The sequence below is a fragment of the Podarcis liolepis genome, assembly GCF_965112155.1.
Source record: "Podarcis liolepis genome assembly, chromosome: 2".
Lineage (NCBI taxonomy): Eukaryota > Metazoa > Chordata > Lepidosauria > Squamata > Lacertidae > Podarcis > Podarcis liolepis.
In genome coordinates, this window is record NC_139555.1 from 41,043,200 (window position 1) to 41,070,951 (window position 27,752).

The 27,752-nt window shown below is 42.0% G+C and overlaps 1 protein-coding gene across 4 annotated transcripts in view; it reads right to left on the reverse strand.

The window, feature by feature from the left end:
• The window catches only part of NTN1 (netrin 1), a 135,629-nt gene that overhangs the window by 54,103 nt on the left and 53,774 nt on the right, over nucleotides 1–27,752 (reverse strand). For all 4 annotated transcript variants that reach the window (XR_014522121.1, XM_083487571.1, XM_083487570.1 and 1 more), the window contains exon 3: nucleotides 1,478–1,666. Coding sequence is in view for 3 of the 4 variants with exons in the window: in XM_083487571.1 (XP_083343697.1) it covers nucleotides 1,478–1,666 (189 nt within the window). In the remaining variant the exon portion in view is untranslated. The remainder of the gene's footprint in view (nucleotides 1–1,477; nucleotides 1,667–27,752) is intronic.

Sequence of the window (27,752 nt, forward strand, 5' to 3'; positions counted from 1 at the left end):
AACAGGCAAAAAGAGAGAGAGGGGTTCGAAGCTGGATTGTTTCTCTCAGGAGTAAGATTCCAGCTCTAGTTCCTGACAGTTTCTCCCTCACCTACTATGAATCATCCAAATCCTGAACAAAAGTAGGGAAAAACTAGAAGAAAGCACTGTTGAGGGTAGGGAGAAGCTGCTGCTGCTGCTGCTATCACTGCTACTGTGATTCTTGGTCACAGAGCCAGCCAGAGCAGAATAATCCTCAGGTGCCATATTGATGGACAGCCTGCATGGGCAGTGTAGGAGAGGGAGAGAGAGAGGTGTATTGTCGCCTAGGATTCCCCACACCAGAATCAATCAATACCCACAGCTTCACCAGTGACACCCAGAATTAAAACCATGAAATGATTCTGTGTTTTTTTTCTAACCAGAATAACACCCCAAGCTTGCAAAAGGGGCTGTGCTGCTTACTTAAAGAGGAACAAAAATAGTTCAAAGATTTTCAAGCAATGGTGCCATCATGACAAGACTCTGGGAGCAGAGATCCAGGGCCCTGTTCAGTAGAATGAACAGGATGGCTCCCAAATGCAGAACAGCAGGCTTCTCAAGTTGTGAAATCATTGAAGTAACACACATTACAAAAAATGAAGGAGGGGGTTTTAGGCACCTAAGACTATTAAGTTCAAAGACTAACATTACCTAAGTGCATCCCTCCTTTTGAGCATGTACATCTGGACAAGCCAGCCCTGAGGACTCCAAGATCCAGGTCCTGCAAAAACAGTGTCTACCTAACACTGTCATCATTAGATAGCTACACTTTTTTCGGCATGCCAGACAGGGCGAAAAAGTTGTAGGAACCATTTTAAAATTAGGATATTAGTATGTTTCCTCCTTTCATGCAATATATGTCTTCTTTCCCATGATAGACTGCTACAAACGTGTAGTTTGTGTTCAAAAGCCTCCCCACTTAAGACCCTTTCTTCCAAGTGTTGCAAGCCTAAGCTGCCACATATAGGGATCAGTGTAGAATAGGCAACTCACTTTTTCAGCTTCAGTTCTTTATAGTAAGCTCAGTAGTGGATAGTATATCCAAGTTTATGAGCCATAGCTCCTTTACCAGTACCATAAGACCAGCTGTGTAGACACAAATCAGGCTCTGAAGAGGTGTGATTGCTCTGTTTGTGCCTGGCTTTTTCCTTTAATTCCCCCACTCTCAACCCATGAGTGTGGCTGTGAAGAAGAAAAAGAGGAGAGGCAAAAGAGTCCAGAGAATTTGATGCAATTTGTAATATTGAATATAAATAGGCTGGAAGCAGACAATAAGTCTGCCATCTTATGCACATTTACCCAGAAATATGTGCCCCATTGGACTCAGTGGAGCTTAGTTCTGAATAAACATACCAAAGACTGTTGGAAAGAAAACACTTACAGATAGGGCAGAGAAGGAAAGACATTAGTAAACCTGTTGCTGTTCCCCTGGCTTCTGCTACCCTGACACACATACCTTTGCATGCTTTCCTGTGGGTGATTGGTTTGGTCATGTCCCGATAGTACCCTTCCTTACAGTAGTGACAGTGACGACCTGCTGTGTTGTGGCGGCAATTAAGGCAGACACCTCCACTCTTGCGACCAGATAATTTGTAGAGTTCCATATTAAAACGGCACCTTCTGGCATGTAGGTTGCAGTTGCAAGCTGAAAAGAAAGGAGACAAAAAAAAGAGAGAGAGAAGAAATGTTGCTGCCTGTGGACTATGGCACTCATTTAGGATTACCCTTGACAAAAGTGATACATACTTGTCCTTAATATATCTGAGCAAACCCGAGAACACCTTAAGCGTGTCCTAAGCCCTAAAGTTGTCATCCCTGCTATTCAGAGTATAGAAGGAAATAATACAAGAAAACTTATAGCTGGAAATGTTTGGCAGGGCCAACCAAGGTAGTATAACAAGTTAGCATGAATACCTGAGTTTCTGTTTTCTCATGGAAAACACAAGACACATTTTAAGCATATAAATTGTTTGTACCAATTCAAAATCACAATTTATAAATTAAATCTGAACTACACAAGGCTCCAATTTTCTTTCCCACAGAAAATTCTGGTGTCAACCAAGTCACCAGGATTTTGATTTCACACTAATCCAGTATGATCAAAAGGGTTGTGGTGCAACAGCTGCAAGTACTCTTGGATGAAAAGATTTATCTACACTCATTCATTTAGGTTCTGGCTTACAAAGAAGACAGGTGCTGCTCTTACTGTCCTTTTGGTGCCAGTTGAAGAGTTTCCTCTTTCAACAAGCTTTCTAAGTGAAGGTGTGGGGTGTTTTTTTTAAATAATCCTAATCAGTATCTGTATTGGATGTGAAATTGCTTTTATATGTGCAATTGTTGAAACTGTTTTCATATATGCAAGTGCTTTATATATGGTTTTACTGTATTGTGGCATCACCTCTGGATGCTTCATAGGAATCAATTCATTCATTCATTAATAAACAAATAAATAATGAGAAATGAAGATACATCAAAATTGACAGATGCATCTATGTCTAACAAACACTGCAAATCCACACCTGGACTTCCTGGTTGATCATGAAGGTCTCATGGCTCATTGCTTCTCAGTTTGGTTTGGAAGAGAAAACTCCTATTCCTTTGTTTACCTGATACAGCTGGTTGGAGATTAAGGCATTATATTTGCTTCATTATCACATTTCAGTCCTAAGAATTACAATTAACTTCTTGGTGGGTGGGTGGGTGTGTTAAGTGGTCATAACTCTAATGTGGACTGCCAAACTATCTCTTATTGAAATAGGATAATAATAGAATATTGTTAATAGAATAATAATAGAGGGTCATTTTGTCCAACCCCCTGCAATGCAGGAATCTTTTGCTTCAGTGTGGGGCTCAAACCCACAACCCTGAGATTAAGAGTCTCAGGCTCTACCAACTGAGCTATCCCAGAGGTTTATCTGTGTGCCACGTCTATGGCAACTGAGAAGAAAGAGGAGTTATTTGCTTTTATCTTGTGATAAAACTTTAAAGTAAATTACATAATACATGTTGGTTTCTTTTACCAATATTACGAAGTCTGCTGGGTCTTAAACCAGTCGCTTGAAGTAAGAAGTAGCGTCTTTAGCAAAGGAAATGCTACCCAATTTTAAAAGTTTAAAAACCATTCCAGGCATAGGAGGGAGGGAGGAGAAAATATGTTAGGACCTGGGCCAATAAAAATGTTGATTTTTTTCCTTCGGCATAGAGCTGGGGAGAGGATTTATAGATCCCAGAGCAAATGTGAGTCAGGTTCTCCCCCAACACATGCACACACACCAACCAAACCTAGCCTACTAAATTCAGTCCTAGCACAATAGGCCATATGCAATGGGTAGGATTTGTTATCAGTGCTACAGACCAGCAAACAACAATTCGGATACAATTAGTCAAGGTTAAAAGTCCCATTGATAACACTGTAGTAAAAAGCTGTAGCCAAAGTTTGTTGTTCTATTCTGCCCACAAGAAAGTAACAGAAGTAACAGCAAGAGTAGAACTTCACCTTCTCTCGCGCAAGCTCTGGTGTCATCCATTCTTGCCCTGCCTGCTTGGTTTTTGTCCATAGTTGGGGAACTTGTGGGGGCCCAGGTTCTGCCGGACAACAGCCCCTATCATCCCTGACCATCAGCAATGCTGGTTGCAGGGAGTTATAATCCAGCAACATCAGGAAGGCCACAGGTTTCCTTCCCCAGCTGTAGTGATTGAATTCCTGCCTATAGATGCACGCTCCATCTTAGAAAATATCTAAACCGCGTACACAAAGCACTCATAAAACAGTATAAAGTATCTAGCCTGGCAGAAAAGCTGTCTGCATCTCGCCTCCTCTCCTATTTCTAATCCTGGTTTGGAATGCAGCAAGGTTTCTGCTTCCTTATCGCTCAAGTAATCACTGGGAGGCTGCTCTACTGTGCCAACTCGCAGGGGTTTTGTTGTGTCTGGGGTTCTGCCACCATTGTCCTGTACCACACATTACAACACATCCTAGCTGCTTTAGATCCAAAGCAGACACTCTTGTAACTGCTTATTTCCTGCCTTCACCATGCACCTGTATGCAGAAACCAGGCCCTGCAAACCATGCTGGCACCATTGGAACGGCAGCTCACACAGGCTCTAATTTCATTAGGAGTGGAGATGGATGGATTAGAAACCATTGTCTTCGCCCTGTCCCTGAATGCCCAGCTTCTGAAAATCCTGCCGCTGGGTTGGCCTGGCCTCCAGCCAGCACTCATTGGCAATTATGCTTGTTAGCCTGCTGTGCTTTATGATGCCCCGTGGAAGAATTGGACTTGCTAAGAAATACTCTTACCATTACAGTAACTTCCAAAAAAAGAGAATGAATGCCATTGGCACATTTAATAAAAAAGAGAAACAACTAAAGAGTAAAGGCTGGAAGAGGCCCAGGAGGAGCAGAGTTACATCCTATCGCTCCCATGTACCATTCCCTTGGAAGGCCGGACGTGATGCAATTATGGCTTTCCTCCTTAGCTGCTGAGTTCTGATGGCTCTGGTAAACATGCTGCTGCTGAACAACTGCTTCTGTAGCTGTTCCATTTTGTTCAAGGGAACACAGGAAACCCACAGGAGTTGGGGGAAACAATTCCAGAAGAGTGGAGCAGCTTGCTTTGGGGTGGTGAGTCTATATCTCACAAGTGTAATAATAATAATAATAATAATAATAATAATAATAATAATAATAATAATAATAATAATATACTCTGCCGACTGGATTGTCCCAGCCACTCTGGGCAGCTTCCAACAACTATTAAAAACATAATAAAACATCCAACATTAAAAACTTCCCTATACAGGGCTACCTTCAGATGTCTTCTATAAATTGTATAGTTTTGTGTTTTGAAATGAGAAAGTCTCACAAGAGCCTCCTTCCCCATACTTCATGATTCCTGTAACAGATCAGACTGGCTTCTCTCCCATTGGCGAAAGCCTTATTTTCTTTTGGGTCCACTTTGTTGGTGGTGCTGGCCGATTTTTTCTTTAAAGATCTACTTTCTCTTTTGCAATATTTTAGCAAATAGGAAAATGCAATTAAAAGACAGCATCACTTTTTAAAAAAACAAACAAAACACATTTGCTGCCTTCCCTTGCCACGAAACAGGTAACTGGAGAATGTATGTACACATTGGAAATCAGATGCTTACTCTGAATGAAATGGATTAGCTGAAAGGGATAGTGATTAGGTTTTCAGAAAGTCAGGCAAATCCTTTCCTTGTCCTTCTGGTGACTTTAGGAACTAAGCAATGCCCCAAAGCAACCTTAGGGGAGAGGGGAATAGGGTCTTATTTAGACAATGTGCCAGAAGGCAGTGATCAGGCTTCCTTCACTTTTAAAGGGAGCAAGGGCAGCAAAAACACATGGTAGCTCTCCCTGTTGGCTGGGTAAGAATCAAGCTGCACTACACTTCCCACTCAGCCAGCAAAAATCCCCTATTCCTCTAAGCCCCGGTATATTTCCAGAATGATGAGAGAAGAGCTCATGCACAACCACTGCAGTTCCATGTCCAGTTTTGGGGATTTGGGGATTGGTGAGGATGTTCCAGCTCTCTTAACTTTTCTGCAAGGGCTAGAAATCCCACCTGTCAGTAAAGATTGCCTCCTATACTGCCCCTTCCCCAATATAGTCACCCCACCCATTTTCTGGATGTTCAAATGCAGACATACTGATTTACAAATGTAACAATTAGAAATTAGTCTCAGGGTGGCATCCGACAAGACATTTTCTTCCTAAGCCAAGGGGCTTTTTGCACATTTAAATGTGGTGGGTGGATATGGAGGGGTTAAGAAAACAGAGTTTTTTGAAGTGGGTATTTGAAGCAGCAAATTAGAGATTGGCGTTGCTTGACACTTTCCCCTCCCACAGTTTTCCACTCAATTATATTGCTAAAAATGCTTGCTTGCTTACATAGCTGGGCACATGGGCTGTTCCTGCACTCCTATAGTTCTGCTACTACCTTGCTACCCAGGGATAAACCATAGCTTGGCTTAGGGTTGTGTCCAATATGAGCCAAGATATTGGGGGGGGGGTTCTTTTGTTTTCTTTTAACTCCTTGTGGTTTGTCTAGGGGGGACGAACGACGTGCCAAGGCTTGGACGTGATGCTAAGCCAAACCATGTCTTAGACCTTGATAGCACAACAACAGGAGGACCTGGGAGAGGTACACAGACTTTATGATGTTCACTCCTGCAAGTGACAAATTGGCTTGCACTAAACCATGGTTTGGCTTAGCATTTCATGCAAACTAGGCTTATAGATAATACAGATGCCAAGCCTGATGCAAGGTTAATGCATTAAATCCCTATTTTAGTTGGGGAAGCGAAGAGCAGCATGTCCAGTTAGAAATAAATGCCTAAGGGCTTGCAAAATGTTTTTTTAGCACTCAATTGGAATCCACTTGGGAACAATTTGTCCGCTTAAGCTATTTGTCTGTACAATCACAGTCTTATCAGGTTAAGATCTTTGCTGCAGCTTTCTCTGGCTGCAGGCAAAACAGAACCTCTCTGCACACAACTTCTACCTGCTTCCCAAATATTTTCAAGGCTTTTATATTCTAGATTTGTTGCTGGTTGTTCTTGTTAATCTCACATGCTGATGCTATCAAACTTTCTTTTTTAGAATTTCCAAATCTTTGTATTTCATAATGAGAGGCAGACCTTTTTTTGATTGTGATTCTCATCACCTTATTTCCGAATTATTTGTTTCTACCTATTCTTTTACCCACATTTTTATAGACGTATTAAAAAATAATTCTCCCCTTTGTGCCTTGGAGTTATGCACTTCAACCAACCTCTGCAGCCTTTCTCTGGTTCCCCTCACCATTGGAGGTCATGGGGACCAAATCTGGAACAGCCAAGAGAGATACATGAAATGCTATATATTCCCTGCCCACTTTTATTATCTGAGCAGCAAATGTGATCTTACTCCAGCAGGCTTTTCTCAGATGCAATCTTTTAATGCTCAGCAATACTGTGAAAGAGACTAGTTGACTTGGCAGCTATATTAGCTGAACATGCCCAAGCATCACCACTCGACCAGAAGGAATTGGTGACAAAATTTGCAAAGGCCACAGCACACAAAGTGAGATATTGATGTGCCTGAAATTGAAACTTTTAAGAGACTTAAATTTTAACATCACAATTCACAAGATTATTCAAAACGACCTGTGTGCTAAAACATTGTCTTCTGTATATGAGAAAAATAATCAATGATTGTTGTATTACTTATTCTTGCAATTTAAAATAAATTTCACAGTTTCAAGGTTTTCGCTTTTCTTTTTTCTGCAAGACATCCGTTTTTTGAAAATTCAAGTTAGCAATTTGGGGGGTGTGCAAGTAGTTAGTCTTGCCTAAGGCGCAAAATAGCCCGGCACCAGCACTTACAGTAGTCAGTGATGGTCAATAACTAAGGTGTCTTTTTAAAATGATGGGGCAAATTCATGAAGGATAAGGCTATCAATGGCTTCTAGGCATGATGGCATTGCTCTAACTCCATTCTCAGAGGCAGTGTGCCTCTGTATACCAGTTGTTGGAAATCACAGGAGGAATGAGTGTTTTTGTGCTGAACTCCTGCTAGCAGGTTTCCCACAGGCTTCTGGTTGGCCACTGTGAAAACAGGAAGCTGGATTAGATGGACCATTGACCTGATCCAACAGGCTCTTTTTATGTAAGATTAAAATCAGTTCTCTTTTCATGTTATTTAGCTTTGGATAAGACCTTGGAAAAGGAACCACATTATCCATGGGATGTTGCAAATCCAGTCTGGATAGAAGTGACTCACAGGGTGAGCCAATGGCTGGGCAATGACTACAGTTTGGGAGCGATGAGCTTTTTCATTTTTTATCTCACTCTTAAGGTCACACCTTAGCCCCGAGCTTGAAATGTTACGGCTGCTGCCATGGTTTCAATATGAAGATGTTAAGCAACATAAAAGAGGTCCTTCCTGGATTAGACCAGAAATCTACCAACTCCAGCATCCTGTTTCCAAGAATGCTCAACCAGATGCTTCCAGGAAGCCTACGGTCAAGGCATGTAGGTGACAGTGACAGCTGTCCCTTTCTCTTGTTCTCAAGGCAACCTAAAGCAACTTACATACAAGCAAACAACACCCATATAGACACATTAAAACCAAAACATTAAAAACATTCCATCCACTTATAAAAGGCCACAGATAGTTAAAGGCCAAAGGCCTTGTTATATAGGAAAGTTTTTGTCCAGCACCTGATGGTGACAGGCCATCATTCCACAAATGGTGGAGCCACTGCAGAAATGGCCCATTACCCTGTTGCTACCCTTCAGACCTCTCATGGAGGGGGCGCATGAAGAAGCCATATTGCCTTGAATATCCATATAGCCAACATGGATAATAGGTAAAGGTACCCCTGCCCGTACGGGCCAGTCGTGTCTGACTCTAGGGTTGTGCGCCCATCTCACTTAAGAGGCCGGGGGCCAGCACTGTCCGGGGACACTTCTGGGCCAGCGTGACGAAGCTGCTCTGGCGAACCAGCACCAGCGCAGCACACGGAAACGCCGTTTACCTTCCTGCTATAAAGCGGTACCTATTTATCTACTTGGACTTGGGGGTGCTTTCGAACTGCTAGGTGGGCAGGAGCTGGGACCGAAAGACGGGAGCTTACCCCGCCGCGGGGATTCGAACCGTCGACCATACGATCGGCAAGTCCTAGGCACTGAGGTTTTACCCACAGCGCCACCCACGTCCCAACATGGATAATAGGCATTTATTAATAGGCCAATCATCCATTAATTTAGCAACCTTGCTGCAAAGGTTTTCATCAGCTGCAGCTTCTGGACCAGCCATTAAGGAAAGCATCACACAGAACAATTCAATATTATTTGTTTATTTATTACCTGCCCTTCACTCAAAGGTCCCAGGGCAGATTACAACAGTGAAATATATATTTTTTTTTAAAAAAAAACAGTTTAAAACAACTTCCAATCACAAAAATATGGGGATTACCAATGCCTGGACTACCCTAGTCAAGCTATCCTGATCAAGGAATGGTTGAAGTTGTCACACCTGCTGAAGACGTCAGAAAGCACACCTAGCTTGGGCCTCCAGTGACAAATATATCATTCCAGTGACAAAGATGTATAGGAATACCCACAAGTGATGTATCTGCTCCTTCAGATGGAGTGCAACCTTGTTCAGAACAGCCAACTGACACAGACCTGAAAACCACTCATCCACAGAGCCTCCATCTTGTTGGGATTCAAGCTCAAACTATACAGCTGTACCTTGGTTGTTGAACACCCTGGAACTCTGACAGTTTGGCTCCCAAACAATCAAAACCCAGAAGTGACTGATCCAGTTTTCGAACGTTTTTTTGGAAGCTGAACACCCGATGGGGCTTCCGTGGCTTCCGATTGGCTGCAGGAGCTGCAGAAGTCACGATTTGGAAGTCAATCGCTTTGGAAGTCAAACAGACTTCAGGAATGGATTCCATTCGACTTCCAAGCTACAACTGTATTCTATATGTGGAGATAACCTGCCGGCACACTTTGATATCTACTAATAACCAATTCATATAGGTGAGCAAACTAAACAGGTAAGATTGGGCCTGTGGTCCACAATTACTGCAGTTTAATGAGCAAGGAATACTAAGATGTAATCTGCATGTAGCTCAAAAATCAGGTCCCTGTAAATGCAGAAATGTCACTTCATTCCAAGTACAATGGTTAAGTATTGCTAATGAATGGGTGTTACAACAGCTTCCAGGAGAGAGAACTGGCAACTTCAGCTGATGTGTAACATTGTGCCATTATAGATGAATCTTGCAGCCTTGGGGGTGGGGGGGACTCAAAAGATGTCCACTAACACACCAGAAATGACTTTTTCACACAGTCAGCTTGGCAAAACCCTAACTTTCCCTCTGCCTGGTCTCCTGACTCGTGCTAGGGAAACAGAACACAGTGTGAGCTCTTTGGGAGCACTTACTGGGTCCTCCTCCTGATGCCAATGAATTACAAACCTCAGCTCAGCCTCTTGATGTGCCAGACATGCTAACAGAGGCTTGACAGATTGCAGCTCTTGGGAAGCACTGGTTTTTCCTCAGATGTAGAGCTGGCTCCAGGGAACAGTTGGCAGGTCAAGCTGCTTGTTTCTGCCCAACAGAGCAAAACCAAGTGTTTGTGCTGCCGTAGTACAACTTGGCCAAAATACGCTTGATCTCCAGTTTCCAAGGTGGAGCTTGGGAGCAGGGGGTGGGAGATGATTTGTTTGCCCAGGATAAGGATCATTCAGTGGCTGATTCTCCTGCTGTGAAAGTGTGTGCATGGGGCGGGGGTCTCAGGAGCCAGGCAGGATATTGAACAATGAGAACCATTATGTGGGTTTCATGCTTTTCCACAGACATCTAGTGTGGCTGATTATCAGAGAAAAAGGACCAGCCGTTGAGTTTGCTGTGGTAACTCCTCTAAGCTTAACTTTTGTGTTTTTCCACATGCCTACTCCCTACCCCATGCAAGAGGCGCTGGATGCCACTGAGCACGTCAACCTTGATAGAGTTTTCTAACAGGATGCTAAAGGTTCATTGGGACACTAAGAACCCCCGAGAGATCATATGAGAAAGGAAGGAGTAACTGGGTGGGATCTGGACTCTCACTAAGTGGGGCAGGCCTGAATGAATTCTGAAATGTTTGCATTTGTCTATATTATTCATCCAAATTTGAAAACTTCAGAATGTTAAAATGCACACTTCGTTTGTTTATTTCTTTAACTGAGTTCATGAAGCTTTGAAAAATATCTGTGACTGTTTTAAAACCAGTCTGGGGAAGGGTTGCAGCTTAGTGGTAGAGCATCTGGTTCAGTAGGGCTGGGAAGAATTATCTGTCTGAAAGCCTGCATAGCCATAGCCAGTCAGTGCAGCCAATAGTGAGCTAGAGACGGACCAATGGTCTGATTCAGTGCACGTGTGTATATGTACTTGTGTTGTATACTTGATGTTAGTTAGTATGGGGAAGGAGTGGGGAACCTTTTTCAGCCCAAAGGCTACAGCCTTTCCAATAGTGGGGAGAGCTGAAGGCAAGTAAGTTGGCCAAATAATGGCCAAATAATGGATGTGGCTCTTACTGTTGTCCAGTAAGCTACATCCCAGCGAATCCTTTCGATTCATAATGTACAAAAAAACAAGCTAGAAAAGAGAAGGCAATAAATGCAACATGGGAGGGGAAGGCGCCACAAACATGACAATACATCTATACCCCTTTTTAGATTTGGTATTACTATGCAAGGCAACAAAGACAACTGGAGATAATAAATGGCTGAAAGGACTGGATGTGTTCTACCTAGAGAGAAGAGAATTGCTGATAGATGATAGATAGCTAGATAGCTAGCTCGATAGATAGATGATGGATATATTTTTAAAAACCTATTTATATTTTAGAATATATTTCTATTCATCTATAATATTTAGAAAATGTGTAAAAATAGATAAATCAGAATAAAGAATGGGGGGAACTCTTCTTCCTATTAGTTAGAAAAAGAAGCAGAGGTTTAAAAATTCACAGAAAGTAAAAAGTGAGTGAAACAGTGAAGAATAAACTGCCAGTGGAAGATACTGAATTTCCTTCAAAAAAGAAAGGAAAGGAAAGGAAAGGAAAGGAAAGGAAAGGAAAGGAAAGGAAAGGAAAGGAAAGGAAAGGAAAGGAAAGGAAAGGAAAGGAAAGGAAAACGGGGACCAAGGTTGATGAGGAACATGGCAGGAGTGTTTGTGGGTAAATTTGCCAGCAATTTGTGAACAGGGTAGAGGTTCAAAACCATAATGTGGAGGGAGGAGTTAATTCTTTACTCCATGCTCAGTGAAAATTGCTCCCCAAGCTACTATTTTCACAGGAGGGAAAAACATACAGGTATGATTTTGGTAGAGAAGCGTTTTTGAAGAGGTTTGTGGGGTTTTTCCCAGGAGACAAATTTATTAACCAAGGTAGTATAAAGCTGAACACATTTCAGGCAATGAAGCTGAAATCAGAATAGGAATAGCTCACGTGTTGTACATGTGATGCTAGAATGACAGGGTTTTTAAAAGATTTTTAATTGCATCTCTGAGTTTTCCATCACTTAAAATCCATTGCCTTAAAATCTGTACATTGTCAGGATTGCAAAAATAGCCCCCTTTTGATATATTGAAGGAGGGGAGGTTTGATTCAAAATTTATTTTGTTTAATAAAATGTATATAACCCTTTGATTGTAAAAACAAACCTCAAAGCAGTTAACAAAATAAAATGATCTAAGTAAACAATTTACCATTTTGTGAATGAAATGTATCCCTCATATATAAAAGGAAAGGCTATTTTTTATTCTTTCATTTTCATTCCATCAGTGTAGCTCCCTTTTATTAGCTTTATTCACAGGAATGCAGTGGCCGTCAATCCTCAGCAACACATTCCACACTGAAGATTTCTCACACCTGTGACATTCTGCACCAACTTTCAATATCACTGTGGTACTGTAATGGGCTCTGTAACTTTTTTCTGATTGACATGCTGATCTACATGTATGTTGCTACTTGCTTTGGCTATTGATAATATTTGTCGTGTTGTTAAGTTTAAATCAACGAAAGCAATGTTTTTATAAAAACAGCACCACCACGACTCTTTAAGCCAAATCTGTATCTTTATATTTGTGAGAGTTCATTACCTAAGGTCACTGCTTCACATCTGTGAAGATATTCAAAAATTCTAGAACCCAATACAGTATGAGGAGCAGAAGAACTGCACGTCTGGCATATGGAATTTAATTGGTAAGCTAAGAAAAGGCGCCCAGTCTCATAGTTCTGCTTATGAGAGTACAAACATAAATTGGGAGTGCAGTGAATAATGAGAGAATTGTGGGGCTGCGATATATGCTTCACCATTTCCCTCAGTCCAACACTAGCATATCCAAACAAGAAAAGATCAATCAGCTAACGACCTGCAAGACATAGGCCAAGGTCCCACCCCGGAATAGCACCACGGAAAGTCAACATGAATGGATGCAAAGGGAAAGTCTCCGTGTTGCCAGAGTCAATTCTGAAACACAGGGTGTTAAAATCAGCAGTCCTCCCTTTCCTTCCTTTTGTTTGCTATCTTCAAAAAGGAATCAGCCTTGGATGCAGCTTGTCAAGCCAAGGCTTTGCTTTCAAAACATTAAACAGGTGTGAAGAGCTTGTTTGCTCAGATATGCTAGCGCCCCTTGAGGATTGTTGACAGAGCACTCTTTTGTGAACAGGGGCTGGCTGACCCTTCAGCAAACACAGCCAGTTTATGCCCAGGGGCTTTATCTAGGAGAGATCTAAGGGAGAAGGAGACCCAATGGCTTCTTTGACTGACACCCTGGCCAGAGTTATCACCAACTTGCCTAGGATATGAAAAGCATTACAGGGAGGTGTCAGGGCAAGTCCTGGGTCAGGGCAAACACCTCACAGCTGTTTGGATGTTTCACTAAAGCCACATCAGCCAGCGACAGGCAACATGTTCAGCACCGAGGTCACCACCTGGTGTGTGCTAAGGCATTCTGGCTGTTTTTCTGACTCTCTTCTTTTCAATAAAGTGCCACTCACAGTTCTACGCTATGATTAGTTTCTACATTTACAGGAAATGATTTCACAGGTATTAATAAGCAATGGGTTTTTTTTTCCGTTGCAGGAAGCGGCAGTCCCAGGGTCAACATTGGACTCATGTTATAATATAAGAAACATAGGTCATTCGCAGGCATGATAACCTGGTTTTTAAATCGCTTTTGAATTTTTGAATTGTAAATTTAAACTTGAAGAAAATATAAAATATGCAATGCTTCTAAACTCTGTGTGGTTATAGATCCAATAAAATTTCAGAAACCATGATTAAATAAATTCAAACTTATTTTAATTTGTCTGCTGGCTTCTGAGTATGTAGAATTTGTTGGTAGTACAGTTTCAAAATTATTTCAAGAGAAGGAGAAAAGGGAAAACAGCAAGCAAAGCAGCTTTAAGGCTTTACATGGAAGTCTCCAAGTATGTTGCTCTCAGAGCAAAACAGTGTCATGGAGGGCACTGCTCTGTATTTCTTTTCTGTCTCTTGAATACTTACCATGCTTTTACATACCACACTGAAATTGTCTGGACCACCTTTTCTGTGTCTATGAATACTCTTGTCTAAATCTTAGGAAATCTTTGAGCCCTAGAAGGAACTTACACCCTCAATAATGGACCAGGCGACACTACTAAAAACTACTTGCCAATGTTGTTTTCTTGCTGACCAGTTCGCTCTATATTTTCCTCACTGATTTTCCAATGCAAGATATTGCCAAAATCATACTAGCTACGGCCAATACTATCTTGATCGGATAGTATTTATGAGAAGTATGCAGCAGATGAATCCCAAGCTGAAGTGCAGGAGTTCTAAAAGTGAAGCAGGGTCTGTATAAGGTGCCCCAAACCAAAGCAAGGATCCCCTAAAGCATTTTGTGATGTCTTGGTGATTTGGGTATCAGAACAATGCTACAAACAAGTGTCTGCTAAACATGAAACTAAAGGATTGCATCCAAATAAGTTCTATTCAGAGTACGCTCATTTAATGTAATGTACCTAAGTTACTCATGTTCCCTAATTCTATTAATGTATCTAGCATGGGGTGAAAGGGAAGAGAAAGCTCCATGGTGACTGACAGGCAAAGCTTGTCATCAGAAGGAATTATTTTACCTGGACTCTCCAATCCCACTGCTTTGGGGCAGGGATGCTGAGGTAAATAAACAGCCTTGGTTTTATGCGCTTCTGGCTCTTTCAGAAGTTCTGTCTCTGAGAAAGAAGAATGCTATTAAAAGAGTTCTAGTGGAGTAATTGGAGTGAGACTTTTCTTTTCCTTACGTCCAGCCTAGTCCCTCCCTTTGCCCACCCTTTCTTTTTAAATCCTATAGTTCTTTTCTTCACATTTAAATCTTCCATTGTTAGCTTGTTCTTATTAGAGTCAGTGGTCCCCCGCTTTTCCCCTTTGAATAGTTCTGGTCTGAAGAGTTGATGTAAGTTCAGTAATCTGTTTTATTTAGTCTGTCTCAAGTGATTTTATTCAGCCGTGGTCTACTTTACATTATTAAATTCTTAGTGTGTGTTTGTGTGTGAGTTTTTCACATGCATGCACACACCTTAGTCTATCCAAAGTGATATATTATATTTCCTGTATTATTTATCAGCTAAGTCTGCCTTAAGTCATTGTATTATTACTAGAGGTTGCACCTCTGCTTACTTCGCCACCCCTGCCACCCCTCCCACCTCAACAACCCCTACTCCCTGGACCTCCCCAACCCTCCACTCCTGCCCCCACTAAGTCCTTTGCTTGCCAACTCCCTCCTGCTCCCCCCACTCTGCCCCCCTCCCCATGAAAACCCATTAGACCTTTTCCTTTTCATCTCACATCAGCATTGCTTCTGCAATATATTACAAGGCTGCGGCCTAAGGCAGGGAGTAGGAGAGCCCTCAACTCAGGTGCCTCTAAGCATTAACAGAGTACTCTTATCTAGAGGGAGGGAAAGGCTTGAAAAGCACAGAGATAAATTCCCCCCTCCCTTAAGACTTTCTCCTAAGAGAAGGAGGGCCTATTATGCCTACACATTTCATCCACTTATACCAAATTGGGCAACAGTTATAGCAATAAAAAGAAACACAACATCTAGCAGCCTCTTAAGTGCTTTGGACTGAGGTAGACTGTTTTATGAAGCACTAAATCATAGTCCAGAGCAAATTCTGGGGTTGCAGCAAACCCTTCTGGCAAAACACAAAAACAAAATCCAAAGCAAGTCCAGCATTTACTGATCCAGACTAAGGGCTTTAGCGGACACTGAAACTGATGACAGTATCTGCATGTCAAAAGCATCTTTAAACTTGGCCAAGGCAAAACTAAAAACACAACACACACAAGCTGGAACATAAAACCCCTCCTGCTGGATTAGGCCAAAAGTCCATCAAATTCAGCACCTTGCTTCTCCCAGACAACCAAATGGCTTCACGGAGCCCACAAACAGGGCATGCAGGCAAGCGTTCTTCCCTACTTTTGTGCCCAGCAACTGGCATGTAGTGCATATTGCCTCTGAACATAAACATAGGGACATAAGAAGCTGCTTTATACTGAATCAGAATGTTGGTCCAACTAGCTCAGTATTTTCTACACTGACTAGTAGCTGCTCTCCAGGATTTCAGATAGAAGTCTCTTCCAACCCTACCTAGAAATGCCAGGGATTGCACTTTCTTGAACTAAAACAATGATAAAAGCTCACCAAATCATTTCTAGAATTACCAAGGCATCTTTGAGGCAGGTGATTGCTGTGTACATATCCAGTACCCATCCCACTGTGTCCACTTCAGCCCCATTGCTCCCCTATAACAAGGGAGCTTGCACTTTCTCTTTTATGGACATCAGCACTCTGATCTCAGCAGCTCTGAACTGCAAGCAAACTTTCGTTAGGCCAGGGGTAGCCAATATGGTACCTTCCAGATGTTTTGGACTCCAACTCCCATCAACCCCAGCCAATATGGCCAATGGTCGGAGTGATGGAGCTTGTAGTCCAGCAACATCTTACACATGTTTGGCTACCCCTGTATTGGGCATTTACCTGCCTTTTGCTCCTTTAGGGATTCACAGAGTGTTCACCCTGTACCCAATACACTTCAAGGTGAGTAAGAATTAGAAAAAGGATTGCTGCTTCATGAAACCAAAATTACCAAAACACCAGTTTAGTTGAGGAACACACACACACCTTCTTGTTGAGTTAACAAAGAAGTTGGTTAAAAGTTCTGAATACATTTGAATAGAGCAATCAGAAAATGTAATCACTACATTAGAAAATAAATATGATTGTAAGGAGAGATTTAAAAGGGAACATCTTGCTCTGCCACTGGGCACTGGTAGCTCCAGCAACATTGTACCAGCCATGGTTGTCCCATGAAGACAGCAAAGCAACCTGTTCTGCCCCAATCACGCACTGTATTGTCCATTAGGAAAGAAGATGCAGTATGACTGGTGCAGTCAATGTACTGTGTGAATGTTTTGAGAAGATACTTGCTGACTGAAGTGTATGGATGCGGGAGTGCAGGGACCATACCATAAATTATTACTCTGAATAAGACCTGAGTTCAACACTGAATATTCCATCAACAGAGAGATACAGCCCATCCCAGCTCCCTGACCTACGTACCTGCATGACACATCGGTTTGACACAGTTACACTATGGATGTACTCTTAAAACATCTTAATGTGTTCAACTGAAAATGGAATATATGAAGGGACCCTTACAAAGTAATATTTCAATTGTCAGAGACCATATACAGAGTCTCCCATAAATGGGATGGGGGGAAAGCAGGAAGAAATCATGCAAGAGAGCTGCCTTTTGACACCATACCAAAATGTGCAGATAACTCCTAACTTCTGGCCCACATTACTGGTGGGGGTTTGGTGGAGGTACCCCTTGTTGGACTCTGTGGGGTTCTGATGGTGATGGTGGTAGGCTCTGCCAGCAAAGAAGCCCCCATTGCTCCTGCCAAAAAGTGCAGTGGAGCACATGCTATTACTGGTGGTGTTCCTGTTGGGAGTAGCTGATAGCAGGTCGCAAAATGAAATGTTTGGGGAGCAGGGGCAGACCCTGGCAGTGATGGATTTGCTAGATCCAAAGCAGGGCCTGTTCCTGGAGAGGGGCACAGTCCAGGCCCCTGTGCTGTGTCAGCCTCAAGTTGATGCAACAGCATATGCTGGAAAACTGGGCCCCACCTTATATCCTGGCCAGCAGGACTGTGGAAGTGGCAGACAATCCATTGGTGTGTGCCTCCTTCCCCAATTAAGGTACCTCTGTAACAGCTGGTACAAGTCCTTCACTTGGCAAACATGGCTTATAATCTCTTTAGATAAACAGGTGCAGAAGAGTATGACATAGTAAGGAGAATAACCAGGAAACGTTCCCTTAAATGTCGATAGCTTTCAAAGCAAGTGCCTACACAACTAGTTTCAAACAAGCTAAGCAATTTTACCCTCAAGATCAACCTAACTAGTGACCGCTTGCTACTGCTGTTTTTAGACTCGCCTGCTCACTTGCTTGAGCCATCTGGAGCTGTTTTACTAGAATCAACTGTGCAAGCACATCTGACAGACATATGGTTCTTTGTTTGCTCCTGCTACCCACCTGTAGCATTCTGGTATAAAAATAAAATGAGCTAATTGGGAACTGGTAGGAAGATGAATGGTGTGCATGTGATTCAGTGTATAGCTCATGCAACCTTGGGGTGGCAGGAATGAGCTAAATTGCACGTGGATATATTTAATCTTCCATGCTTTTGTGAAAAGCATTTAAAGTGGTTCATATCCTTTGATTGTTGTAATCCTAATATCTCTTTGCATTAAAACATGCAGTATCTCAAAGCAGTAGAATGCTTAAAGTGGGTGCTCTTGTCAGAGTTTTGAACCCTGCAAGCCTGTTATTGGCTGTAACACCTACAGCCCCATGTCTATAATCCTGGATTCCCAATTCCCTGTCAACAACAAACAAGTGCCATGCATAGAGAAAAGGCACAAGAAAGGCAGGCAGTGAAAAGAGCAGGTTTAGATAATTGATGCTGACAAACTGAGGTGGAAGGAGGGATAAGCATGGAGAAAGACCCGCTTGCTTCATGATGGCATGGCTACTGGATTCCCAAGTGTGCCAAAAAAGATTTATATCAGAGTCATTTAATTAGTTTATTGCAGGCAATTAGCTCCATCACTTATGTTTCCCCTCAGGGCAGCTTAAGCAACGCAGAAGGATGTGGAAGGTGCTCAAGAGAAGCTTTGTTTTCCCATGTAAACCAGGGAAATTCTGAGCTTTCCCTAACACACAAAGCAGAGCAGGCTAGGAACAGCAGATACTAAGGATATCTGTTTAAGCTCTAGAGTGTCAGGTGCAATGATCCTTGAGCTTGCAGGTTCTTGGAGGGGAAGAATTGAAAGAACAAAGGCAGTAATAACAGTAACAATTTTAGTACTTATAAATGTGCAATCACTCTATATCTTAACAATACTGTAAGGAGAATTATCAGCATTATGTCGTCTAGAAATCTGTAGCAATTTTTCCATGAATCACCAATTCTGGCAACTCTCCCACAGGCTCTTTGAAGAAAACCTGCCTGCCTTCAAGTTCTCCTGTGGGGCCCTCTTCAGGACACCCTGTAATCTGAAATGAGGTAGATTGGAAATGAGGTAGATTCTCCTCAGCTATTAAGGGAGAATCACCTGACAATTTGTTATCATTTCAGGGCCAGGCAAAAACCCCTTTTGTATTCCCATGCAGTTTAACAAATTTAACAAATTTAGTTTTTTGGCTTAGTTTTCTCCTGCTTCTGTCTGTTATTAGTCTGATACTGATTGCACTCTAATAGGTTATATTTTATTTTTATATTTTGCAAAGCTGCTCTGGAAAAACCTTTTTGTAGGGTGGGATATCAGTTCTCTAAATAAATGAATACACAAATATATAAAAATACTTTTTCACAAGAAACAACAGCAACATGTTCCTAATCGCCTACCCTAAGAGGTGTTTCTATGGAATTCAGTGCAATGAAATATATTGTATATATAAGAAATAAAGGAAGTGATCAAAAATACAATAAAAAACCATACAGCATCTAGCACAGTGTATTCCAGTTGCTTCAACAGGCAGAAAAATCATTAAGTGGTCCTCCCAAGACCCTCGGGAATTTTCAAGTGCTCCTTGGAAACTTAAGTTTGAGAACCACTGTCCTATGTGGGATGTCCTCCTCAGAAGTGTAGGATTACACCTACAGAAATCTTTAATTTTGTATATTTGTTAAACCTGTAATAAGCTTTAAAATATATATAATAAATGAAACGTGGGGAATATAATAATAATAATAATAATAATAATAATAATAATAATAATAATTACACCCCGCCCATCTGGCTGCATTTGTCAAGAACTCGAGAAAAGTAGGTGAGCAGAAACCTCCAGCAGTTCACCATTATACATCCTAAAACCACTCCCATAAACTCTACTCCCACTTATGCTGCCACTATCTGGACAGAATAAGGCAATAAAGACTTTTCTTATTTGTGGAGGGAAAGGAAAGGAAGGAATTCTTTTTCTTAACTAAAAAGACGCATAAAATATACATAAGACTAAAATTAACTTGTTGCATTATTTTAGCCTAATTTAAAGTTATGCAGATTAAATTACTAGAAAATATACATTAAGTGTCTAAAATCAAGTAATAAATTTATCTTGAGGTCTTTATTTGAAAGACAGTCCTAAGAGCTTTATGGGGGAATCCACTGCAACATTTTGTTGCAGGCCCAACATTCATCATCACTCCAGTCTTTGACATTAAGGATAAGTAAAATAAAAAATGCATATTATTATAATTATTAAGACAATGGGTGTAAATTAAGAAAAAATATTTCAGTATTTAATCATTTAAAATATTTAATAATTAAATTAAAATAAGAAATATATTAAGTTACAGAATTCAAAACCATCCAATGATAACTGATGAGTAACTGGGACTGAGGGTCACTGACTTGCATAGAGCAAGTCAAACAATGGATCTTAGTGGGAATCTCAGACCAGCCTAGTTCACATAAGGACTCAGAAATCAAAGCCTCAGCCTCAAGTGTTACATGCAATGCTAAGGGAGGGATTATGGCAACGTGGCGTCATTGCATCATTTAGTCTGTAGTTTGTGAAGGATCCAACTTTCTCTCAACCATGATGAAATCTTCTCTGCAGTGCTCATGTTACTGGGGAGAAGCTAACCTAAAGATGCAGTTAAAATATTTAGTTAAAACTTAAAAAGTCAAGAGAAACATCATCAATGTAGGTTGATGCAAACAAACAAGGGAGAGACTCTTTCCACTGCCTTGCAGATTGATACCTCCAAGTTAGTTCAAAATGCTGGCATTGGCAAGAACAGAGGATGCCAACCATATAAGCAGGGCGTCAGAACCAATATGATTCTCCTCTCCCTTTTTTGTTTAAAAGGCTATTTTTTTATTACTCTCTTCTGTAGAAATTGCTTGAAAGTCACACTGTGCAATATATGCATAGACTTTGCAGCAAGAGTGATTCTCGTCATGAAGTTCAGCCAAGTGGAGACTGGACGGAAGAACTCTGCAGATCAAAGTACTGCCAGGGAAGTTGTGGGAGAGAATCTGTCTCCCTCACTCCTGCATTTTCTCTGGTGGGCTGTATGGCTTGGAACTGTGCCACAAGCAGCCAGACAGAATCTCCCTGACAGAGAAAAGGCATAAGACCACCTACACAGCAACTCCTTGCAAGCATGAGCAGAACAAGTTCTGCACAATGCCACCAGTATTATGTATTGCTGCAGCAGTTCAAGTGAAGTGATGGGGCCCCATAACATAAAGCAGGGCCCCACAGAAGCTCCCAGGGCAGCCCAGATTCTAAAAAGGACACACTCTCCACCACTGGCAGCTTTGCAGTGTGCTATCCTTTAAGCATCACCATACATATTATCTCAACTTGGCTCTCTCCAGCTAGGTGTTGCAAATTATTATAGCGATTGCAAAGCTCTATGCAAGAGTCCATCAAGCACTTTTCATGACAAAACATTCTAAGTTTCACTCGGTTCCAATTATCTGGTTTAATAAATGTTGTCATCCCCCATGTAATAACTTTTTAAAAATTATCTATTTTTTGTGTGTTTTTTGCTGGGGAGATACACTGACAAATCATTTCCTGAACTGTGGGAGGGAGAGGGGTTTTCTTTCCCCGCCGTGTGGATGTTTTTAATAACATCGATTGTCTGCGAAAGGCTTTCTGACCTCAAAACAACTCCTGGTTCAGTGCATTCCTTCCCAACCACAAACCCAGTTAGAATTTCTTTACACAAACAGGAGGACTGTTTTCAACAACAATACACAATAAACCAAGGAGCTAGATCTTAAGGGGGGCAAGTGGGAATCTCCTGGAATTCACATTTGACCTGAATGGGCTGGTGCAAGCAGAAACCTGCCAGCGTCTGCCTTAACTGATCTGCTGTGCCAGGGCTTTTACACAGGCCAAGTCATCTTCCTAATTCTCTGGCATTTCCCTACACCCTCCATGTGTAAAGAGAGTTGTACTCTGCAGAGACGTCAGTATTTGTCCTTACACCACTTTAAGCACCAAATCACTTAAAGATGTTTGGTTAATAAATGCTTCTGGGACATGCAAGGGGCCCTAGAACAGAAAGCAAAGAGAAAATGCTCATCTTGAGCATTTCACAAGCAGATCCAGCTTCGGTATTTAGCAGAGTTGAACAACTTTGCACATACAGTGGTGCCTCGCAAGATGAAAAGAATCCGTTCTGTGATTCTCTTCGTCTAGCGGTTTTTTCGTCTTGCGAAGCAAGCCCATTGACAGATTAGCGGATTAGCGCTATTAGCGGCTTTTAGCGGCTTTTAGCGGCTTTTAGTGGCTTATCGGCTGATCGGATCAGCTGATAAGTGGCTTAGCGGCTTAGAAAAAGAGGGGGGAGGGAAAAAACCCCGCAGGAACTCGCAAGACATTGTCGTCTTGCGAAGCAAGCCCATAGGAAATTGGTCTAGCGAAGCACCTCCAAAACGGAAAACTCTTTCGTCTAGCGAGTTTTCCGTCTTGCGAGGCATTCATCTTGCGGGGCACCACTGTATCTCATTTAAGCCCCACACATGGGCAGAATTTTGTATCAGTTTGGCACACAGTTCAGTATCTTGAGAATATTCTCTCTCAATTGGGAGAGAAGGTAATATATACATATTACCAAAATTCATGCGTTTCTAAAACAGTGAGGTTATAAGCTCCTCAGGACAGGAATATGCTTTTGTACTCGGAGGTACAGGCAGTTATTGGTGCTATAAAAAATATAGCAGTGGCACCAATGTTACCACCTCAACCTTAGATACCTACTTGAAAACTGTTACACCTATCTAGTTCTTGCTCATTTGTAGAAGTATAAATGCTGCACTTTGAGCAACAGGGTCCATTTAACACTAGGGTATCTAATCTAGCCTCAGAACCCACCCTTCTAACATTATCCAAATGGAATAGGGGAAAATACAGATTCATATTTACAGAGGTTAGCTGAAGAATTTATGAATTACCTCGAGCAATATAGGAAATTTTAAATAGAAGGAAATGTGCCACTTCTGCATCCCAGTGTGCTGAACTGGGGTGCAAGCCAATGTGTCAAGGGGATGGGGGAGATGATATTCCACCAGCTACTCCCACAGGCAGCACTGGCGATGACTTGAGCATGGGTAAAATCTTAGGGCCGGATTACATGTTTCATGCAGAAACAAAATGGGGCTGGGATTTTGTCAAGCAAACAGAACTTTTCTAAAGCCAAAAACCACCAACAAGTCTCAAATCAGCTTCTTTGATTGTATTGTCCTTTTCCTGAGGGAGGACTCTCATCTCACTTTTCATATATTAGCATCTTAAAAAGGAGCAAGGTCTTTCCCGCACTCCCCAGCTGCATTTCAAGCTGCACTTGTAGGAGGGAGGATATCTTCACCCAATCCACTTTACTTGTTTGGTTTTCCAGTGACTGCAGTCCCCACCCCCACTCCCAAATTCCTAGTCATGAAGCTGTGATCTGTGCATGTGCAATGGCTGTCTCAAATATACACACCTCAGTTTAACTGTGAAGTGAATATGCTTTACATTTTCAAATCAAATGGAATCTGGTTTGAGGGAAAACCAATCAAACAGCAATAGAAACTACAAGATGGATATGGTTTGTAGCTAACATTATGTGTACACGACTTCAAACAACAGTGGTTAGAGCACACTTATTTGGAAACCTTATTTCATACTCAGAGGAAATTTCAGGTTGTCTGGTCTGACATTATACTTGAAAAAATAAATAACTGTGTATAGAAAGCATATCTGCATTTGGTCAAGAGATGTACCAAATTAATATGCAGAATAAGGAGACATTCACTTCTCCACACTTATTACCACTGAATGCATTTCAAAAACACAGTTTACCATAATTCTGTGCTATTTACACAGGCATTAACAATATACCCCCCTCCCTTTTTTATTTAATTGTGGGGTCCGAAGCCCCTATGGCCCCTAGGAGTTGGCTCTTATGCCCAGAGGCCATGGTGATATTTCAGTGATGTAGATAAATATGAGGCCAGCCCAAGATGGGGCCAGGACCTTTCACAGCACCTGAGGACAGCAGGCTAGTTCAGGGAGCAGAGGGTTGACTGCACAGCATGCATAATAGCTCTGTCCTCCAATGGAGGGGAATCCACCTGAGGGGACAGACTACTGTCACTGCTCAATACACACTGGTTGGCTAAGGCAGCTGCCTCACTCTGCCTAACAGCAGAGCCAAACCTGGACAAAACTAATATTCTGCTCTGTATAACAAACACACTTGGGTAGCGTACGGAATGCTTTAAAACTCTCCATTTTCTGCTCTGGATAATATGTCTCTTTATATTCATCCCATAACTATCTTCTTCTTTGTCACAGTCTGGTGTTCAAATGCATTTGAGCTGTGTTTACAAATGACTGGGCCCTTAGGAAATACAATGTGTACTGCCATCTCTTTACTCTTTGTTAGCACTCAGTAAATTATATTCGTTTCCTTCCTCAAGCTCAGAGTTACTGCAAGTGCTGTGGTGAAGCCCATGCCAGACTTCCAACATTGTGACAGTGAAGAGTAAACCACAATGTTTTTTTATTAAAAAAATTCTGGCGCATGGAAGGGATCGTTGTGTAAAGCCAACTTAGGCGCTGGGGACTCTGCCTATCCTGGGCTCCTGCAGCATGCACCAGCAGGAAAGCATTTGATACGGTCCATAATATTTTATTCTTTCCCAGCCGCTCATTAATTCTGCTAGAAGTCTTGCCAAGCCTCAGCTACAAGTGGTAAAGGCCATGTGGAGTTACAAAGACAGCAAAAGATCTGCGTATTACAGAGATGGAAGAGGTCTGCTTGTATGTTCATGTTTGGTCGAGGCAGGAGGGAAAGCTTGATTAGATCAATTGTAAAGGAGTACATCACCAAAATAATGTTAAAAACTGCTAGCATAGATCTGCATGTTGTTTCAGTCACCTGTGAACAGTGTTGCACAGTATGAAGAAATTAAACTCCTAATAGCAAAGTAGATTTTGCCACAAAGAAAGAATTATTAAAAGATAAAAATGGGCAGGACCCTTCAAAGAAAACATTCAGTATGAACTTTGCATGGTTTGAGAGTAACTTCACAGGAGATCCAAAGAAAATGAATGCAGAGTCGGGGTGGGGGGACCCATAAAAGTCAGGCCTGAAACTCAGCCAGCTGCAATATATTCAGACTGAACATATGAACATAAAATACATACTTTCCATATCTTGGCTCACATTTACAGCAACAATTAGATTTCAGCCACAGAAACTTGGGAAACTGCCACTGGATCATCTAGCACAGTGTTATTGACACTAATATTGGCAATCGTTATCCAGGATTTCAGACAGGGATCTTTCTCAACCCTTCCTGGAGATGGGTTGGACCAAGGATCTTTTGCAAATGTTCTACCAATGAACTACAGCCCATCAAACCACCTACCAACCCTTTGTTTTGCCAAACTCTCTCCCTAGCATCTCCTTTACCTGCCACCAGCTCAAATGCACCAAGTACCTGAATCCAGCCTAATTCTCAATGCCAGCATTGCTGTTCCACTCATGCAGAAGACTTCTGCCTGTACAACATAACTTCACCTTCTTCTCCTCTGCAGTCCCCTGTGCACCCTCAAAATTTGCTCAGAGAGGTTTGGGAGGGAGCCTGGGGACAGGAGGAGAAGGGGAAGTCCTGTGCAGCTCTGGATAAACCCTTTGCTGCTTGTGTGCATTTCCACCAAGCCACTAGGTGCCCAAACAAAACCACAGGAAGGAAAGCTAATTTGGTTGAGTTCTTCATTTCCCTGCCTGCATCAACTGTAAAGCACCAAAACCTATACATCTGTTTGTCTGCAATTTGGCATGTTTCTTACCCAGGGACACTTCTCTCATGCCTGTTGTTTGCAGACTACTTACCCACAAAGAGGTTAAGTGATGCCAGTGCAAAACAGCAGCTCCAGCCTACCACAAACGCCACTACTGCAATCATCTTGTGTGGAAGAGAACATACAGCCTGAACCACAATGTTAACAGTCGGAAACCTCCAGGGTAAACAGAAAGGTCTTTGGCTGTCTGCAAAGGCATCACATCATTAAGTGCTTGCCTGATGCCCATTGGGAACTCACTGCATAAAATGAGTGCCACAGTAAAAAAAGAAAAAAGGGGAGGAAAGCCCTTTGTTGAACCTTGGGCAATCAAACTTTGGTAGGTGATAGTACTTTCAGGAGGTAATTACCAGGTAAACCAGGCTTCTGCAGCCTCGGACCTCCAGATGTTTTTGGCCTACAATTTCTATGATCCCTAAGCTAGCAGGACCAGTGGTCAGGGACGATGGGAATTGTAGTCTCAAAACATCTGGAGGGCCAAGGTTGAGGAAGCCTGAGGTAAACTGTAAAAGGCCTAACAATTTATATCTTACTCACACGTGGAACTACCATAGTTATAACTACGTATCTCTATCAAACTAGTGCTAGTGTATAAGACAGAAGGGTATTTTATTTGCATATTTTAGCATTAATGTATCAGCAAATTAATAGGAATTAGATTTTTCAATGCATTCTTATCAATTAACCTAATAATAATTGCTCACTTCTCAAACATTGGATGAGATTTGCTAGAGGAATAGATATAGACAGAAATCCTATCTATATTTACATAGAAATTAGTTCCATTGCACTTAACTGGACTTCCTTTTGAGAAGACATTGACAGGATTGCAGTGTAATTACATCATAACCCCACCACCCAGGAGCATCACACCCAGTCCTGATCTGGAAGGGTTTAAAGTAGGCTGGGAGATACTGCAGACTTGCGTACACTAATCCAACCTTGGACGAATTTTTGGCCTGTGTTTTGTTTTAAAAGAACAGAAAGACAAAAGGGTAAAATCTCAAGACTAAACCAGCAGCATCTTTCACCACCCAGGCAGGGGAGGAGCAGCAGGGGGGATGACAGAGGAGTCATGGTAATTGACTCAGGCCAAATCCTCATTTAATGTGAAGTAGCTTAGTTCCTCTGACATCAGCCTTATAGTGTGTCCCTCACACTGGCTGCAATAAGCAGCCCAAGCAGCTTCATGTAACTTGGCTCCAGCTCCAGCTTTTCTTTCTCACCTACCTCCCACCAAATACCACCCCTAGAAACTGTCAGCAGCTTCCCTCTACCCCCACCTCTCAACTGTGTAGCTGTGTTGGCCAAAATGAACAAGACCTCACATTGGAGGCAGTTATGAGATGTCTGCTCATAGTTCTGCTTAAGTGAAAACAAGTACCCCATGCCAGTTTAAATATAAATTCCCCTTAGATGACGTGGAGACCATCTTTCAACAAATTTCCTTTCCCCACTGTTCCCCCTTCATTGTACCCTAGACTCCACATATATTTCTTGGCTGCAATGGCATGGACCCTCACAGGAGAGCACAGCTCCATGTCAGCCAGACTAGCAATCCTGCATGCAGTTCATGCTAACCTAGGCAAGTGATGTCTACATTGAGTGTTGGATGTTTTGCTAAGCTATGAAGCCGGTGCTAAATCCCAAAGCATCCCTCCTTACCCACCCACACATACTTGTCCTCCACTCACCCTCTCTATTTCACGTCATCATGTATCTGTTCCTGCTTGGAGGTCACTA